Raw genomic sequence first — 12,198 nt, 5'->3', positions numbered from 1 at the left:
TATTTCCAGGATCTTCTCTCCCCTGTCTTTAAGCCAAAGATGTGTGAGCCGAGCATGGCAGTCCTACCCAGTGCAATATGGCATGGGCTCATCGCCTGCCTCAGCTGAGCCCCCTGCCTGCATCCCCCTTGTCCCACCACCTTGGGAGCAGCACCCATGGAATGGGAGGGGATCCCTTCCCACAAGCTGCTCTCGCTCCCTGAACGTGCCAGGGAGGATTGACCCCGTCCCTCTTCTCTCGCAGACGATTACAAGTCAGAGCTGAGAGAGCAGCTGCCTTTGATTGCGGGGTCTGCAGCGGCCGGGGTGGTCTTCATTGTCTCCCTGGTGGCCATTTCCATCGTCTGCAGCAGGTGGGTCCCTGTGGGATCAGTGTCCCCGGGAGGTGGAGGTGGTAAGATGCAGATTAGGGGTCGGAGAGGCGGGATGGGGGACCCGTGCTGCCAGAGGGAGCAGCACGATGCCGCTGCTGATGGAGTGTTGCTGGCAGGGGAGCGGCTTGGGGCCCCCAGCAGCTGCTGATCCCTGAACCTGGCTGTTCTGTCCCCTGTTCTGGCAGGAAGCGTGCCTACAGCAAGGAGGCGGTGTACAGCGATAAACTGCAGCACTACAGCACCGGCAGAGGTGAGCAGCACACGCGGGAAAAGCAGACGGGGCAGACGCTCCCCAGCCTGCACCCGGCATGTGCCCCACTCATCCCCTTCCAAGGGGGCTGTGGGGTGGGGGAACCCCCGTGGCAGATGGGCAGGACCATAGGGTGGGAGGGGAGATGTCCACACGTGTCTGACAGGGTGTGGGGGAGGGCAGGTGCAGCACTGTGGGTGGGAAAAGAAGAGTACCAGGAGGGATTTCGGGGATGGCGATGGATTTGGGGGGATGTCAGGGGCAGGGAGGATGTAGGGGGCAAGGGATGGGGAGAGGATGCTGTGAAGACTCCCAGAGGAGGAAAGGAAGGAGAAGAGGTGGTGATCAGAGGGAGGATGTGCGCCTGATCTCCTGCCACAGGCTCTGCCTCGGCCTGGACTGGGGCTGGGCTGTTGGGGGGATTCTGGGTTTTGGGAGCACAGCTGGGGTGTGGGTGCTGGTGGCTGGCACTGCTGCTGTCCTGGCTGCGTGGCTGATGCTTGCCCTGTCCCCTGCTCGGGGAAGGATGTGCAGGCAGTGACTGGGAACATTTAACTGGCTTCGGGCTGCTGATCCCCTTGGCAAACAATTAGGAGAGCCTGAACTTTTCCTAGGAGACCTCTGCGGCCAGTGGAGCTGTGCACCAGAATTAATTCCAGGTGTATTTGTGTGGAATGGCTGCTCTGGTGCCCCTCCAGCAGCCAGCACTGCAAATGAGAATAAAGCAGCAAAACAGCAGCTTTGGGGGGCAGGATTTTCCCATAAATAAATCCCATTTACGCTCTCCTAGAGATGCTTCCCAGGTACAATTTGCTACCTTGTGGGAAGAACCATCTCTGGGTCCTGGGTGCCTGCTTGGGGGAAAGAGGTGTGGGATGCAGGGGTGGAGGAAGGATGGGTGGGAAAGGCAGGGAGCAGTATGGGTGAGCAGAGGGGAGGAATGGGCATGGAGCAGTCGGCCTGGCAGAGAAAATCAGGAGGTCTGGAGAGGGATTGGAGACAAGCAGGAGAGCCCAGCCAAGCCAGCAAAGCACACTGGATCTCTTTAGACCTTCTTGGCATCACACTGAACCCTCCCAACGTGGTGGCAGCGCTGTGGGGGGCCCTGAACCTCCTGGCAAACAATAAACTGTTTTCCAAACATCACTGGGTGATCCCGAAATGCAATGGAGCTGTGCTTTTCCTCCCTCTTTTCTCCACGTTTCTGCACTGTGGGGGGGCAGGGCAAGATTTATTTGATGCCTGATGGATAAACTCATGTCAGGCTGCAGGCAGACTGATTTTTCACGTTTTCCCCCTGTTTTGAAGCATTCCCCCAACCCCATGCGCATCCCTAGCTGGCCCCAAGCACCCGAAATCCAGGATGCTCAGCCTAGGTAGGGAAGCAATGAAGCATGTGCCTGTCCTGGGTTTCTAAATCTGGGGGCTGTGAGGACTGGTGTCAGAAATCCAGGGTGCCAGTGATACTCTGCCAAGGTTAGCGAGCCCCTGGGTGCTCCGTCAGTGCAGAGGCTGGAGCAAAACAGGTGGGAAATTTGTGGTGAGCAACTGCTGGAGTAATGAGAGCATCCTCTGGAACAAATCACCGTGTGCTCAGTGGCATGGCAATTACAGCCTCCCAGAGCAGCTCTGCCATCCCTCTGGCAGGACCCCAGGATCACCTGCTGCTGGCAGAGTGCTCTGAGTGGGTTTTGGGGTGAGACAGGGTCTCTCGGGGTGTAATTTTTCAGGGTTTATCCCTTCCACTGCTTTGCTGGGAGCTTTGAGATTGGGGAAATTGGGAAAACGCCCTGTTGGAGCAGCAGCAATTCAGCAGGAAGGGTTTTTCTCTGTCCCCATGATATTTATTGCCAAGGAAACTTGATGCCAGAAGGAACTGGACGCTGGGGTCAGGGTCGTGGTGCAGAGCGCTTCAACTTTTGAAGAGTGATAAAAAATTTGCCATTGTCTGCAGCAGTGAAAAATGGCCTAATCCAGCTTTCAGGATTCTTGGGATGATTTTAAGAGCACAAAGCTCTTTGCAGGCAGGCTCACCACAGGTGCCTTTCTTTGGTGGTGTGCTCTGGTACCCAGAATTTCACCCAGCTTTTGCTGGTGTGGCAATGGTGAGCCGGGGGCTGAGGTCATCAGAGATGAGGAATGGGTTTGGGTGGCCAATCCCTCATTTGGATGGGATGAGGATGAGGGGGGAGCTCATCCTGCTGATTACTGAGCCTGTGGACAGAGCCTGGGGCATGTCAGAGGGTGTTTGAAAACCAGCCTGTGTTGACAGCGGACAGGAAACTTGGGCATTGTTTTCTCCTCTATTTTTTCAATATTTTGATCAGTGAGCCAGTCTCCATTACGATCCTGTAAATCCCTTTGTAATCCTGGATGGAGCATCAGCTGCTCTTGTAAAAGAATTTATGGGGCAGTTAAAGTGTATGAGACAGAGCCATAAAGGGATTTATGAACTGGGAGATGCACAGATGGCTTCATTGCAGCCTTCCCTGCCTCTGAGGTGCAGAACTTTTGCCCCAAAGGCCCCTTTTGGGGGTGAGGATGCTCCTGCCTGGTCCCTCCTGAGTCCTCGATGCCCCACAAGCAGCTCTCCCTTGGTGGCTGTTTGGCACCAGCAGTGCCCACTGAGAGGCTTTCATGCCTTCTCCTGAATTGTTTCACAGCTGGGAGCTGATTTAGATTCCTGGTGCAGAGGTGATGCTGTGGTCCATGCATCCATCTGTATGCCAGCTCTGGAAGGGCTCTGGGAAGCACCAGTGTGATGGAATCATGGCCTTGAAAAGGTCCTGAGCAGTGTAATTGAGTGCTGTTAGTCCCTGTAAGGGCGAGGTGCCTTAGGGAGGGGACCAGGCAGTGATGTCCCTCCTGGTCTCCACCAGAGATGACCTTGAGGGGCTCCTGTGCCATCCATGGTCCTCTTTTTGTGTGAGAAATGGCACAGGAAGCTGACCCCCGCCCAGGGGGACACCACAGCCCGTTGTAGGTCCCTTTTGGGTGGTGGTACAACACCGGTGTCCCGCTGAGCCCTATGACCTCACCGTGCCCCGCCACCATGCCCCTTGGCAGCTCCGCAAGCCCCCGGCATCCAAACTCGATATCTGCAACCCCATTTGGGAAATCTGGGGAGCTGGTTTTGCTTTTTCCCCCTTGGAAAGGGGCAAGAGCCCACTTTGTGTGTGTCCCTGCAGCGTGGCCAGATCCTGCTACCACGCGTTGCCCCAGGTGAGGGACCTCCCGCGTGTCCCGGCGTCCAGCCAAGCCGTATTTCACGGATCCATCCAGCTTGTTGGTTATAATTGCTGCACTCTGTCAATTTAGTAGCCGCCACAAAGCCATCAGAGGCCTTTTTGGGTAAATAAATATTTCTTCACTAAGGCGTGGAGCCTCATAAAGCCTTCACCGTAAAGCCGGTGCGCTGTAGTTCAGCTCTGTAACTGCTCCCGTCGCCGGGGAGGAGGAAGAGGAAGGAGAATGGTGGAGGAGAGGAGGGCAGAGAGGGAGAGGAGGAGGTTCAGGGGAGATCTGGGTGAATTGGTGGCCCAAAGAGGATGAGAAGGGTCTGTGAAGGTGAGCACAGTGATAGCAGCCACTTAGTGGAGAGTGTGAGGACAGAAGGGTCTCCAGTCCTTGGCCATGGTACAACTGCTCTTGGTTTTCCAGGCTGCCCAGAGACTGTGGGGATGCCCCATCCCTGGCATTGTTCAAGGCCAGGTTGGGTGGGGCTTGAAGCAAACTGGTTTAGTGGAAGGTGTCCCTGCTCATGGGGGTACTTTGAGCTCCTTCCAACCCAAACAACTCTATTAACTCTGTTTCTGTAATTGTCTCCCTTCTGCTGTTGTCCCTGTTGTCCCTGCAACAAGGGTCTCCGGGGATGAAGATCTACATCGACCCCTTCACCTACGAGGACCCCAACGAAGCCGTCCGAGAGTTCGCCAAGGAGATCGATGTGTCCTTTGTGAAGATTGAAGAAGTCATTGGGGCAGGTGGGTCTCTCTGTCTCCTGCTGCCCATCCTTCTCTGCCCTCTCTGCTGCTCTTGTGTGGCCGGACACCCACCTGGAGCAGCTCTGTGGGGGAACACACATGGTCCTTCACCTGGAAGCCCTCAATGAAGCCTTGAAACATCAAGCTTTCCTGGGTTTGTGAGGGGCTAGGGTGGACACGAGGTTGTTTTATGCTCTCAAAGTTCCTCTGAGGTGGGAAAGGCTCCAGGAATGTATTCACTGGCTGACCACGGGGCCTCTTGGGATTTCCCATGTGGCTTTTCCATGAGATAACAAGAAAGGCCCGATCTCACTGTAGTCTGTGCCATATTCCCATACGTGTGTGTAGATACACACATGTGCATGTGTGTGTGTGTGATCTGTGCTGTTCTATTGCCATTTTTAAATAACTGTGTCATACTCATAGAGGAGAAAGTGAGAAGCCGGGGAGGGGAAGCTGTGAGGAAGCAATGAGTCAGTTTGGTTAGGATCAGGTTCAGTGATGTATCACTGCTCATCAAGGCAAAGTGGCTGCAAAAGTGGCTTAAATGTAATCCCTCCACAGGCAAATCTGGCTTTGGTGAAGTGAAAGCTGTCCTGCTTTCTCTGTATTTTAAATCAGAGAGCAGCAATGTAAACAGCCCAATTATTTCCCACCCCAAGATAAGTGATGTGCAGAAAGGCAGCTGAGATTGTCAATGCTGACACTTGGTATTTGAGGTAGTTCTTAAATGTTGATGCACTTTCCCTGCAAATCTCCTTGTGGGGGTTTGCACAGGCGGCTGCAGCCTCTGCCTGTGTCTGTCACCTTGGAGAAGGTTGCAAACCTAAACATGTCCCCAGCAGCAGACATTGGCCCTTTGAAAGAGGACAAGTGGGCTGGGCAAGGCCCCCTTGCTCTTTGCAATGTTTAGTGTGGAGGAGGAGGAGGAGGAGGTGGTAGCTCTGGCGTGGATTGATCAAAGGTTGGACTCAGTGATCTTGGAGGTCTTTTCCAACTGAAATGATTCCATCTCGTGCTCGCAGGGGAGTTTGGAGAGGTGTATAAAGGGCGCCTGAAGTTGCCAGGCAAGCGGGAGATCTACGTGGCCATCAAGACGCTCAAGGCCGGCTACTCGGAGAAGCAGCGCCGGGATTTCCTGAGCGAGGCCAGCATCATGGGGCAGTTCGACCACCCCAACATCATCCGCCTCGAAGGGGTGGTCACCAAAAGCCGCCCGGTCATGATCATCACAGAGTTCATGGAGAACGGAGCCTTGGACTCCTTCCTGCGGGTGAGGCGAGGCGGGGCCACGTGGGCCGTGGGATTTGGGAATGGGATGTTGGTGTGCTGTTTGTACATCCCAGCCTGTTTGCTTAACTTGGGAGCTGGCTGGAGTGTGCCATACATCTCGAAAATGTGTGCTTTGGGGTGGTTACCTCTGCTTTAAGCAGGCAGGGCAGCTGGAGTCCTCTGGGGAGGTGCAGCATCCTCCTGAGGTCGTGGTGAGTGGCCCTGGTGCCACTGTGGGGTCTGCATGTTCACCCAGTGCCTGCTCTTTCTGGTTGCAGCAAAACGATGGGCAGTTCACAGTGATCCAGCTGGTGGGAATGCTCAGAGGGATTGCTGCTGGGATGAAGTACCTGGCAGAGATGAATTATGTGCATCGAGATCTGGCTGCCAGGAACATCCTGGTCAACAGCAACCTGGTGTGCAAAGTGTCCGACTTCGGCCTCTCGCGCTACCTGCAGGACGACACGTCTGACCCCACCTACACCAGCTCCTTGGTAGGTACCTCCCACAGGATGTTCTCCTCCCTGGCATTCCCTGTGCCCTGCACCTGCTGAACCTGGCAGAAGGGTGCTGGGTGTACAGTCTGGCATGGGTGGGAGCACCTCATGAGTGTTCCCACCACATAGGTTCATGATCCAGAGGTCCTGGCTGTGGTTTCCACAAATTATCCTCTTTTCCCTCCTTTCTCTTCCTCCTTTTTAGAAGTTTTCCAGCTCTCTCCTCCCTTAAGCACCTTTCTGCCTTCTGCAGTTTCCAGATAAGGCTCTTCCCTCTCCTCTGTGGAGGAAAGGTGCACAGAGGAGTCCCTGGAGAGACAGGAAGGGGAGGCAGGGAGATCACAGCAACTCCTGGTGTTTTAACTCCCCTTCCCCCAGTGTTCCAGGTCTGGTTTGCTTTTCCCTGCTGGAAACCTGTTCCAAGCATAAATTAAAGAGACAAGCCTAACGGGAGCTCTGCCATTCCCCAGCCACCCTTCTCTTCCTTGATTAACTCATTTGTAGGTAATGGCAGCTCTGTTCTCCCCCTGCTCCTGGCTACCCCAGGGGACCCCCAGCTCCCCAGCATGGCCACTGTCCTGCTTGTGAGCCCCTGAGAGGTGTTCAGGATGATCAGAGGGGAAAGGCATGAGCAACTCGCTGGCCTCATCTGATGGATTAATCAGAAGAGCGTGCAGTGGGTGCCAGCACGAGGCTGCACCAGCTCCTGCCAAAGCAGTTCCTCAGGCTGCTGGGCTGTGCCCAGGTGCCAGGGCTGGCTCCTGCTGCCAAAATGGGAAAGCCAGGGACATGCCTTTAAGGCTGACTCAATGTTTTGGCCCAGTTGCAGCCCCTCACTGCCCCTCCCCTGCTCAATGGGATGTTCCTGTCCCCCCGGGACCTGCCCCGCTCCCTGCCCAGACCCTTCCAGCAGGCAGCAGCCTTTGAGCAGACACCCAGCTTTTATTTTTCCTTCAAATACCCCAGCGGTAGCTGCTGAGACGAGGCATGAATTAGTCTTTTCCCCACCTTCAGAGATAAAAAGAGATTATCTCATCTGTGTTTTTATTTAATTTAGGCCATAATAGATCTCCTCGGCAGCTGGGAAGTGATGCTGTGCCTGCGATTGCATCACTCTGCCTCCCACAGCAGTCTTTTCGCTCTGGGGAAAAGGCAGGAAAAACAACCTAGCAGTTAATTTCTCCATTTGTAGTTAGTCAAATCAAATTTTTTGCCATTCATCCTTCAAGAGCAGCTGACGCGTCCTCGGAAAGGCTACGGAAAACGATTGTGCTAAACGATTTACAGAGCAGTCCTGCCCCCAGAAAATTCCTGTGCGTGTCTGTGGTTTTCCTTATCCCTTGGCTTTTTTTGTGGTTATTTGATGGAGCTTTTCCAGGGAGCAATCCCTCTGTGCGTGCTGCCCCTGCTCACATCCCTGCGCCCTTGGCATGGCCTTTGGCCCTGCAACCTGCCCTGGCTTGGCGGGGTGGCTTGAGATGCTGAGCCTGATTTTGAGCCTTTGGGAGAAATGAGGAGCTCTCTGCCAAAGGCACTTTCCTACACCAGTGCTTTCCATTGGGTTTTAAAGGTGTTTTTCTTTTTGTCTTCCACTCCAAAAGCAGGGCTGGAAGGATCTTCTGGCAGCTGTGGGAGCTCAGATAAATCTGTAGAGGATGCTTTCAGTTCAGCCGTGTTTCTGTTGAAGGCTGAGGGATGGGGATGCCTGTGGCTCCTTACCTGTGACGAGCACTAGCCCAGTCATGCTTAGCCTTGTCACCTAGTGACTCCCTGGCAAGGGGCCTGGGGGACAGGCCACTGATGTGCTGGGTCCTGCTGGAGTGGGGTGGTGTCAGTCAGTGGGGTAAATCCTTGGCTAAACCCATTTGTTTTGTTCAGCTAAGCCCTTTTGGGCAGGTACAAGATACGTTCATGGAGTTGTTTATGGCTCCTGCCTCCTCATCCCATTGGGTGCCACCTGCCCACTCCTTGGTGGGGTCCCCAGGGACCCATGGTTTGGGGTGTGTGGGATGACCCCACAACTGTGGCTTGTGGGCATCCAGCCTCCTCTACCTAGGGAGACATTTCTCAGCTGAAGTCCCTTTTTCTGTAGGGGGGGAAGATCCCTGTCAGGTGGACGGCGCCAGAGGCCATCGCCTACCGCAAGTTCACCTCGGCCAGCGACGTCTGGAGCTACGGCATCGTCATGTGGGAGGTGATGTCGTTCGGGGAGAGGCCCTACTGGGACATGTCCAACCAAGACGTAAGCACTGGGAGTTATCCACACCGCTCTGGGGGCCAGGGGGTGCTCATTCCCAAAAGAAATCCCTGCCTGAAGGGCTCTCTGCTCCTTCCAGGAGCCTTGGGAGCACTTGGTTTGGAGATGAAACAGGCTGGTGAGCAAGGAGGGAAATTGGGAAGAAAAGCCAGTGGGCTGGTAATTGGACTTCAGCAAGCTGCAGGGCCTTTGAAAATGTTCAGAGGGTTTACAAGCAGGGAAGGAGCTTTGGAAGTGTGACTGCTGTACTCCGGCGAGATCCGCCGAGATAATGAGTGGCAGCTCTCTGCTGGGAGGAACTGCAGCCGCGGAGCATCAGAGCGGAGATTAACCTCGAGGAGCCCCCGGCTCCTCCCGCTCCCTTGGCTGCTGATCAGCTGGGCTGGCCGTGCCTTCCCGGCTGCCTGCAGCCCCTCTGCATGCACAGGCAGCTCAGGGAGCCTCCCGAGTCCCTCATCCACTTTCCCCCTCACTCATCCGTCCTCATCCATCCTCAGGTCATCAACGCCATCGAGCAGGACTACCGGCTCCCGCCGCCCATGGACTGCCCGGCCGCCCTGCACCAGCTGATGCTGGACTGCTGGCAGAAGGACCGCAACACCCGCCCGCGCTTCACCGAGATCGTCAACACCCTGGACAAAATGATCCGCAACCCGGCAAGCCTCAAAACTGTGGCGACCATCACCGCTGTGTGAGTGCTCCCTGTCACCATCCCACGCCGTGGGGAAAGGCTCCCCGAGCGGCTCGAGAATCCATAAATCCTTAGGTGGGGGTGGGGGGGGGTTCTGTATTTGCTCTGCCTGACAGTCGGACAAAGAACATGCAGTTTTCAGCCAAGCAACAGCAATAATTCTTTGCTATTGATTCTTTGTGGCGTGTGACCATTTGGGTGCGGTGGCTGCTCTGCCCACGCCTCATCCCGGTGGCTCCCGCAGCTGGAATCCAATGTGCGGGCTTGCAGAGCACTGCTTGGCACAGCGGTATTCCCATGGGACACGCCTTCCTCATGGCCTCCCATGGGTGTGTGCTGGGGGGAGCACAGGGGTGCCAGGGGTGGGCTGGGCAGTGTGTCCCTGTGCTGGCCGGGCTCGTCCCCAGCAGTGTGTCCTGTTTCAGGCCTTCTCAGCCCCTCCTCGACCGCTCCATCCCCGACTTCACTGCCTTTACCTCAGTAGACGACTGGCTGAGTGCTGTGAAGATGAGCCAGTACCGGGACAGCTTCCTGACCGCTGGCTTCACCTCCCTGCAGCTGGTGGCCCAGATGACGTCCGAGTGAGTTGGCCGTGCCAGGGCCGCCTGAAAGCAGGGTGCTGCCCAGTTGGGGAGGTGGGGAGGTCAGTTCAGGGCAAAGGACAGGTGTGAGCCACCTGTGGAGGCTCCTCCTGTGGAGGAGGCCACAGTCACCAGCTGGGGGTCAACGTGTGGGTGTCTCCCTGCTTTCAGACCCAGTGATGCTCGCAGGGCTGTGTTTGGGCTCTGTGGATGTTCCAGCTGAGCTTACATCCCTCACCTCCCTTAGCAACAGCAAAACAGGTTCACCACCTGAACAGAACAGTGTTCCCCAGGACAACTCGGGGGATGTTCAGGCTGGATATCAGGAAAGGTTCTTCCCCCAGAGGGTGCTGGGCACTGCCCAGGCTCCCCAGGGAATGGGCACGGCCCCGAGGCTGCCAGAGCTCCAGGAGCGTTTGGACAGCGCTGCCAGGGATGCCCAGGGTGGGGGTGTTGGGGTGTCTGTGCAGGGCCTGGGGCTGGACTCTGATCCTCGTGGATCCTTTCCAACTCAGCCTATTCCATGATTCTGTGGAGGAAATTCAGCTGCCCATTGACCTTCCTCTGTCTGTCTGTCTGTCTTCCAGAGACCTCCTGAGAATAGGGGTGACTTTGGCTGGGCACCAGAAGAAGATCCTGAACAGCGTCCAGTCCATGCGAGTACAGATGAGCCAGTCTCCGACCTCGATGGCATGACGTCCCTTGTCCCACGGGGAGGGGCCGGGGAGGGTGCGCAGCGGAGGGCAGAGGTGGGAGGGGAGGAACTGAGGCGGGGCAGCGCTGGGACAGGAGCTGCCGCTGCCTGGGGACTGCGACCGCAGCCACAGGACGTTCCTGGGACTCACCTCTGACTGGTGACTTCCGTTCCTCACCAACAGAAGCACACTTACCAATGTCATGGGGAACAGCGTATAAATACATATAAATATGTACAAATCATATATTTAAAAAGCAAAGCAAAACAAAAAAAAATCATAAAAAACGATGAAGACAAACCAATGTGCGTTGGGGAAGCAAACCCAAACCCTAGAGACCAGACTCCAATCCTGCCACCAGTGAGCAGTGGTCGAAACTGAGAAGGAGGAAGGGGCTGTTGGGGAAGGGAGAGACATGAGATGGAGCATCCTGTCCGGAGAAACCACCTTCCTTTTTCTTCTTTTGCCCTCCCTCCCTGCCCTGGCCCTCCCGGCTCACCCCGCTCCCCTCTCTGCTCACGGACTGGGAGGAAGTGTCCTCAGATGTCTCTGCAGCTCCCTGCCATCCCACCCAGGTGCCGCTCCGGCAACTACCAAAGGACTTCGCTGACCACTGCATGGGGGATCCGACTCAATCCAGTTAATGTCTTCATATTGAAGAAGAGATGTACCTTCAATAGAAAACCTTGGGTTTTGGTTTTTTTTTCTCTTTTGCTTGCATTTTTTTTGCAAAAAGGTAAAAAAGAGGATTAAAAAAAAAACAAACTCTCCATCCTGGAAAATGGAAAGAGGTGTTCCCATGTGTGTGTGCGCGCTCGTGCGCCTGTGTATGTTGTCAACCTTCCGTGGACTCACTGCTTGTCCGTGACCGAAGACCAGCGCTGACCCTGCGGCCAGCAGCCGGCCGGTCCCCAGCCTGGGGGGAACAGGGGTTGTGCCCACAGCCCCCAGGGGTGGGAGGCAGCCGGGAAGCACCCGGCGGTGAAGGAAGTGCTCGGCATCCTGCACGTGGGGAGGAGGATGCCAAGGGCCGGCCGGCGCCGCGGGGATGGGACGGGACCAGAGGAGCCGCCGCGTGGCTGTGACGGGGTTGGTGGCTGCTGGAGGAGGAGAGATGCTCTGGGAAATGGACTGCTCAGGCCTCCAGGGCCTCGGTGATGTCTGGAAGATGGCTATGGAGGACTTTTTCCCCCATCTTGTGGACCTAAGGATTTTGATATTGATTTATGGACTTAGGTTTCATGGCTTCAGAGGTAGGTCCAAGTGTTTTGTGTGTCTCTGTCCATCCGTCCATCCTGCTCTGTATTTTTCTGCTCTTCTTTATAGCCTCTCCCAGCGGATGTTTCCCCGTATTTAATTTGATCTTTATTTTTTTTTTTTTGGTTCCTCCATTGGTCTCCTAGGCAAATTGATCTGGTTAAAATTGCCCGACACGTGTCAGTGTTTACCCAGAATATTGTAAGGCTGGGCCATCTGACTTCCCCCCGCGGATCGCGCCGGGAGTGTATAAAACGAATGAACTCTTAATAAGGCTTTTACTTAGAGGGCTGTGTGCGAGTTGCAGTGATCCATCACTGTGCTGGCACCCACGTGGTGGG

General features: G+C 55.5%; 1 protein-coding gene across 1 annotated transcript in view; it reads left to right on the top strand.

Annotated features, from left to right (window-relative positions):
• The window catches only part of EPHB1 (EPH receptor B1), an 80,284-nt gene that overhangs the window by 59,278 nt on the left and 8,808 nt on the right, over positions 1-12,198 (top strand). The window contains exons 8-16 of the mRNA XM_042024691.1: positions 245-353; positions 560-624; positions 4,485-4,607; positions 5,633-5,880; positions 6,158-6,373; positions 8,469-8,618; positions 9,131-9,324; positions 9,750-9,905; positions 10,493-11,853. Coding sequence (XP_041880625.1) covers positions 245-353; positions 560-624; positions 4,485-4,607; positions 5,633-5,880; positions 6,158-6,373; positions 8,469-8,618; positions 9,131-9,324; positions 9,750-9,905; positions 10,493-10,601 — 1,370 coding nt within the window. The 3' untranslated portion in view covers positions 10,602-11,853. The remainder of the gene's footprint in view (positions 1-244; positions 354-559; positions 625-4,484; positions 4,608-5,632; positions 5,881-6,157; positions 6,374-8,468; positions 8,619-9,130; positions 9,325-9,749; positions 9,906-10,492; positions 11,854-12,198) is intronic.

Source organism: Corvus kubaryi, unplaced genomic scaffold, assembly GCF_017639235.1.
Source record: "Corvus kubaryi isolate FWS band 111438036 unplaced genomic scaffold, C.kubaryi_AGA036_p1.0 37264, whole genome shotgun sequence".
Lineage (NCBI taxonomy): Eukaryota > Metazoa > Chordata > Aves > Passeriformes > Corvidae > Corvus > Corvus kubaryi.
The sequence above is the reverse complement of the archived record's forward strand: the minus strand, read 5'-3'. Positions and strand labels throughout refer to the sequence as shown.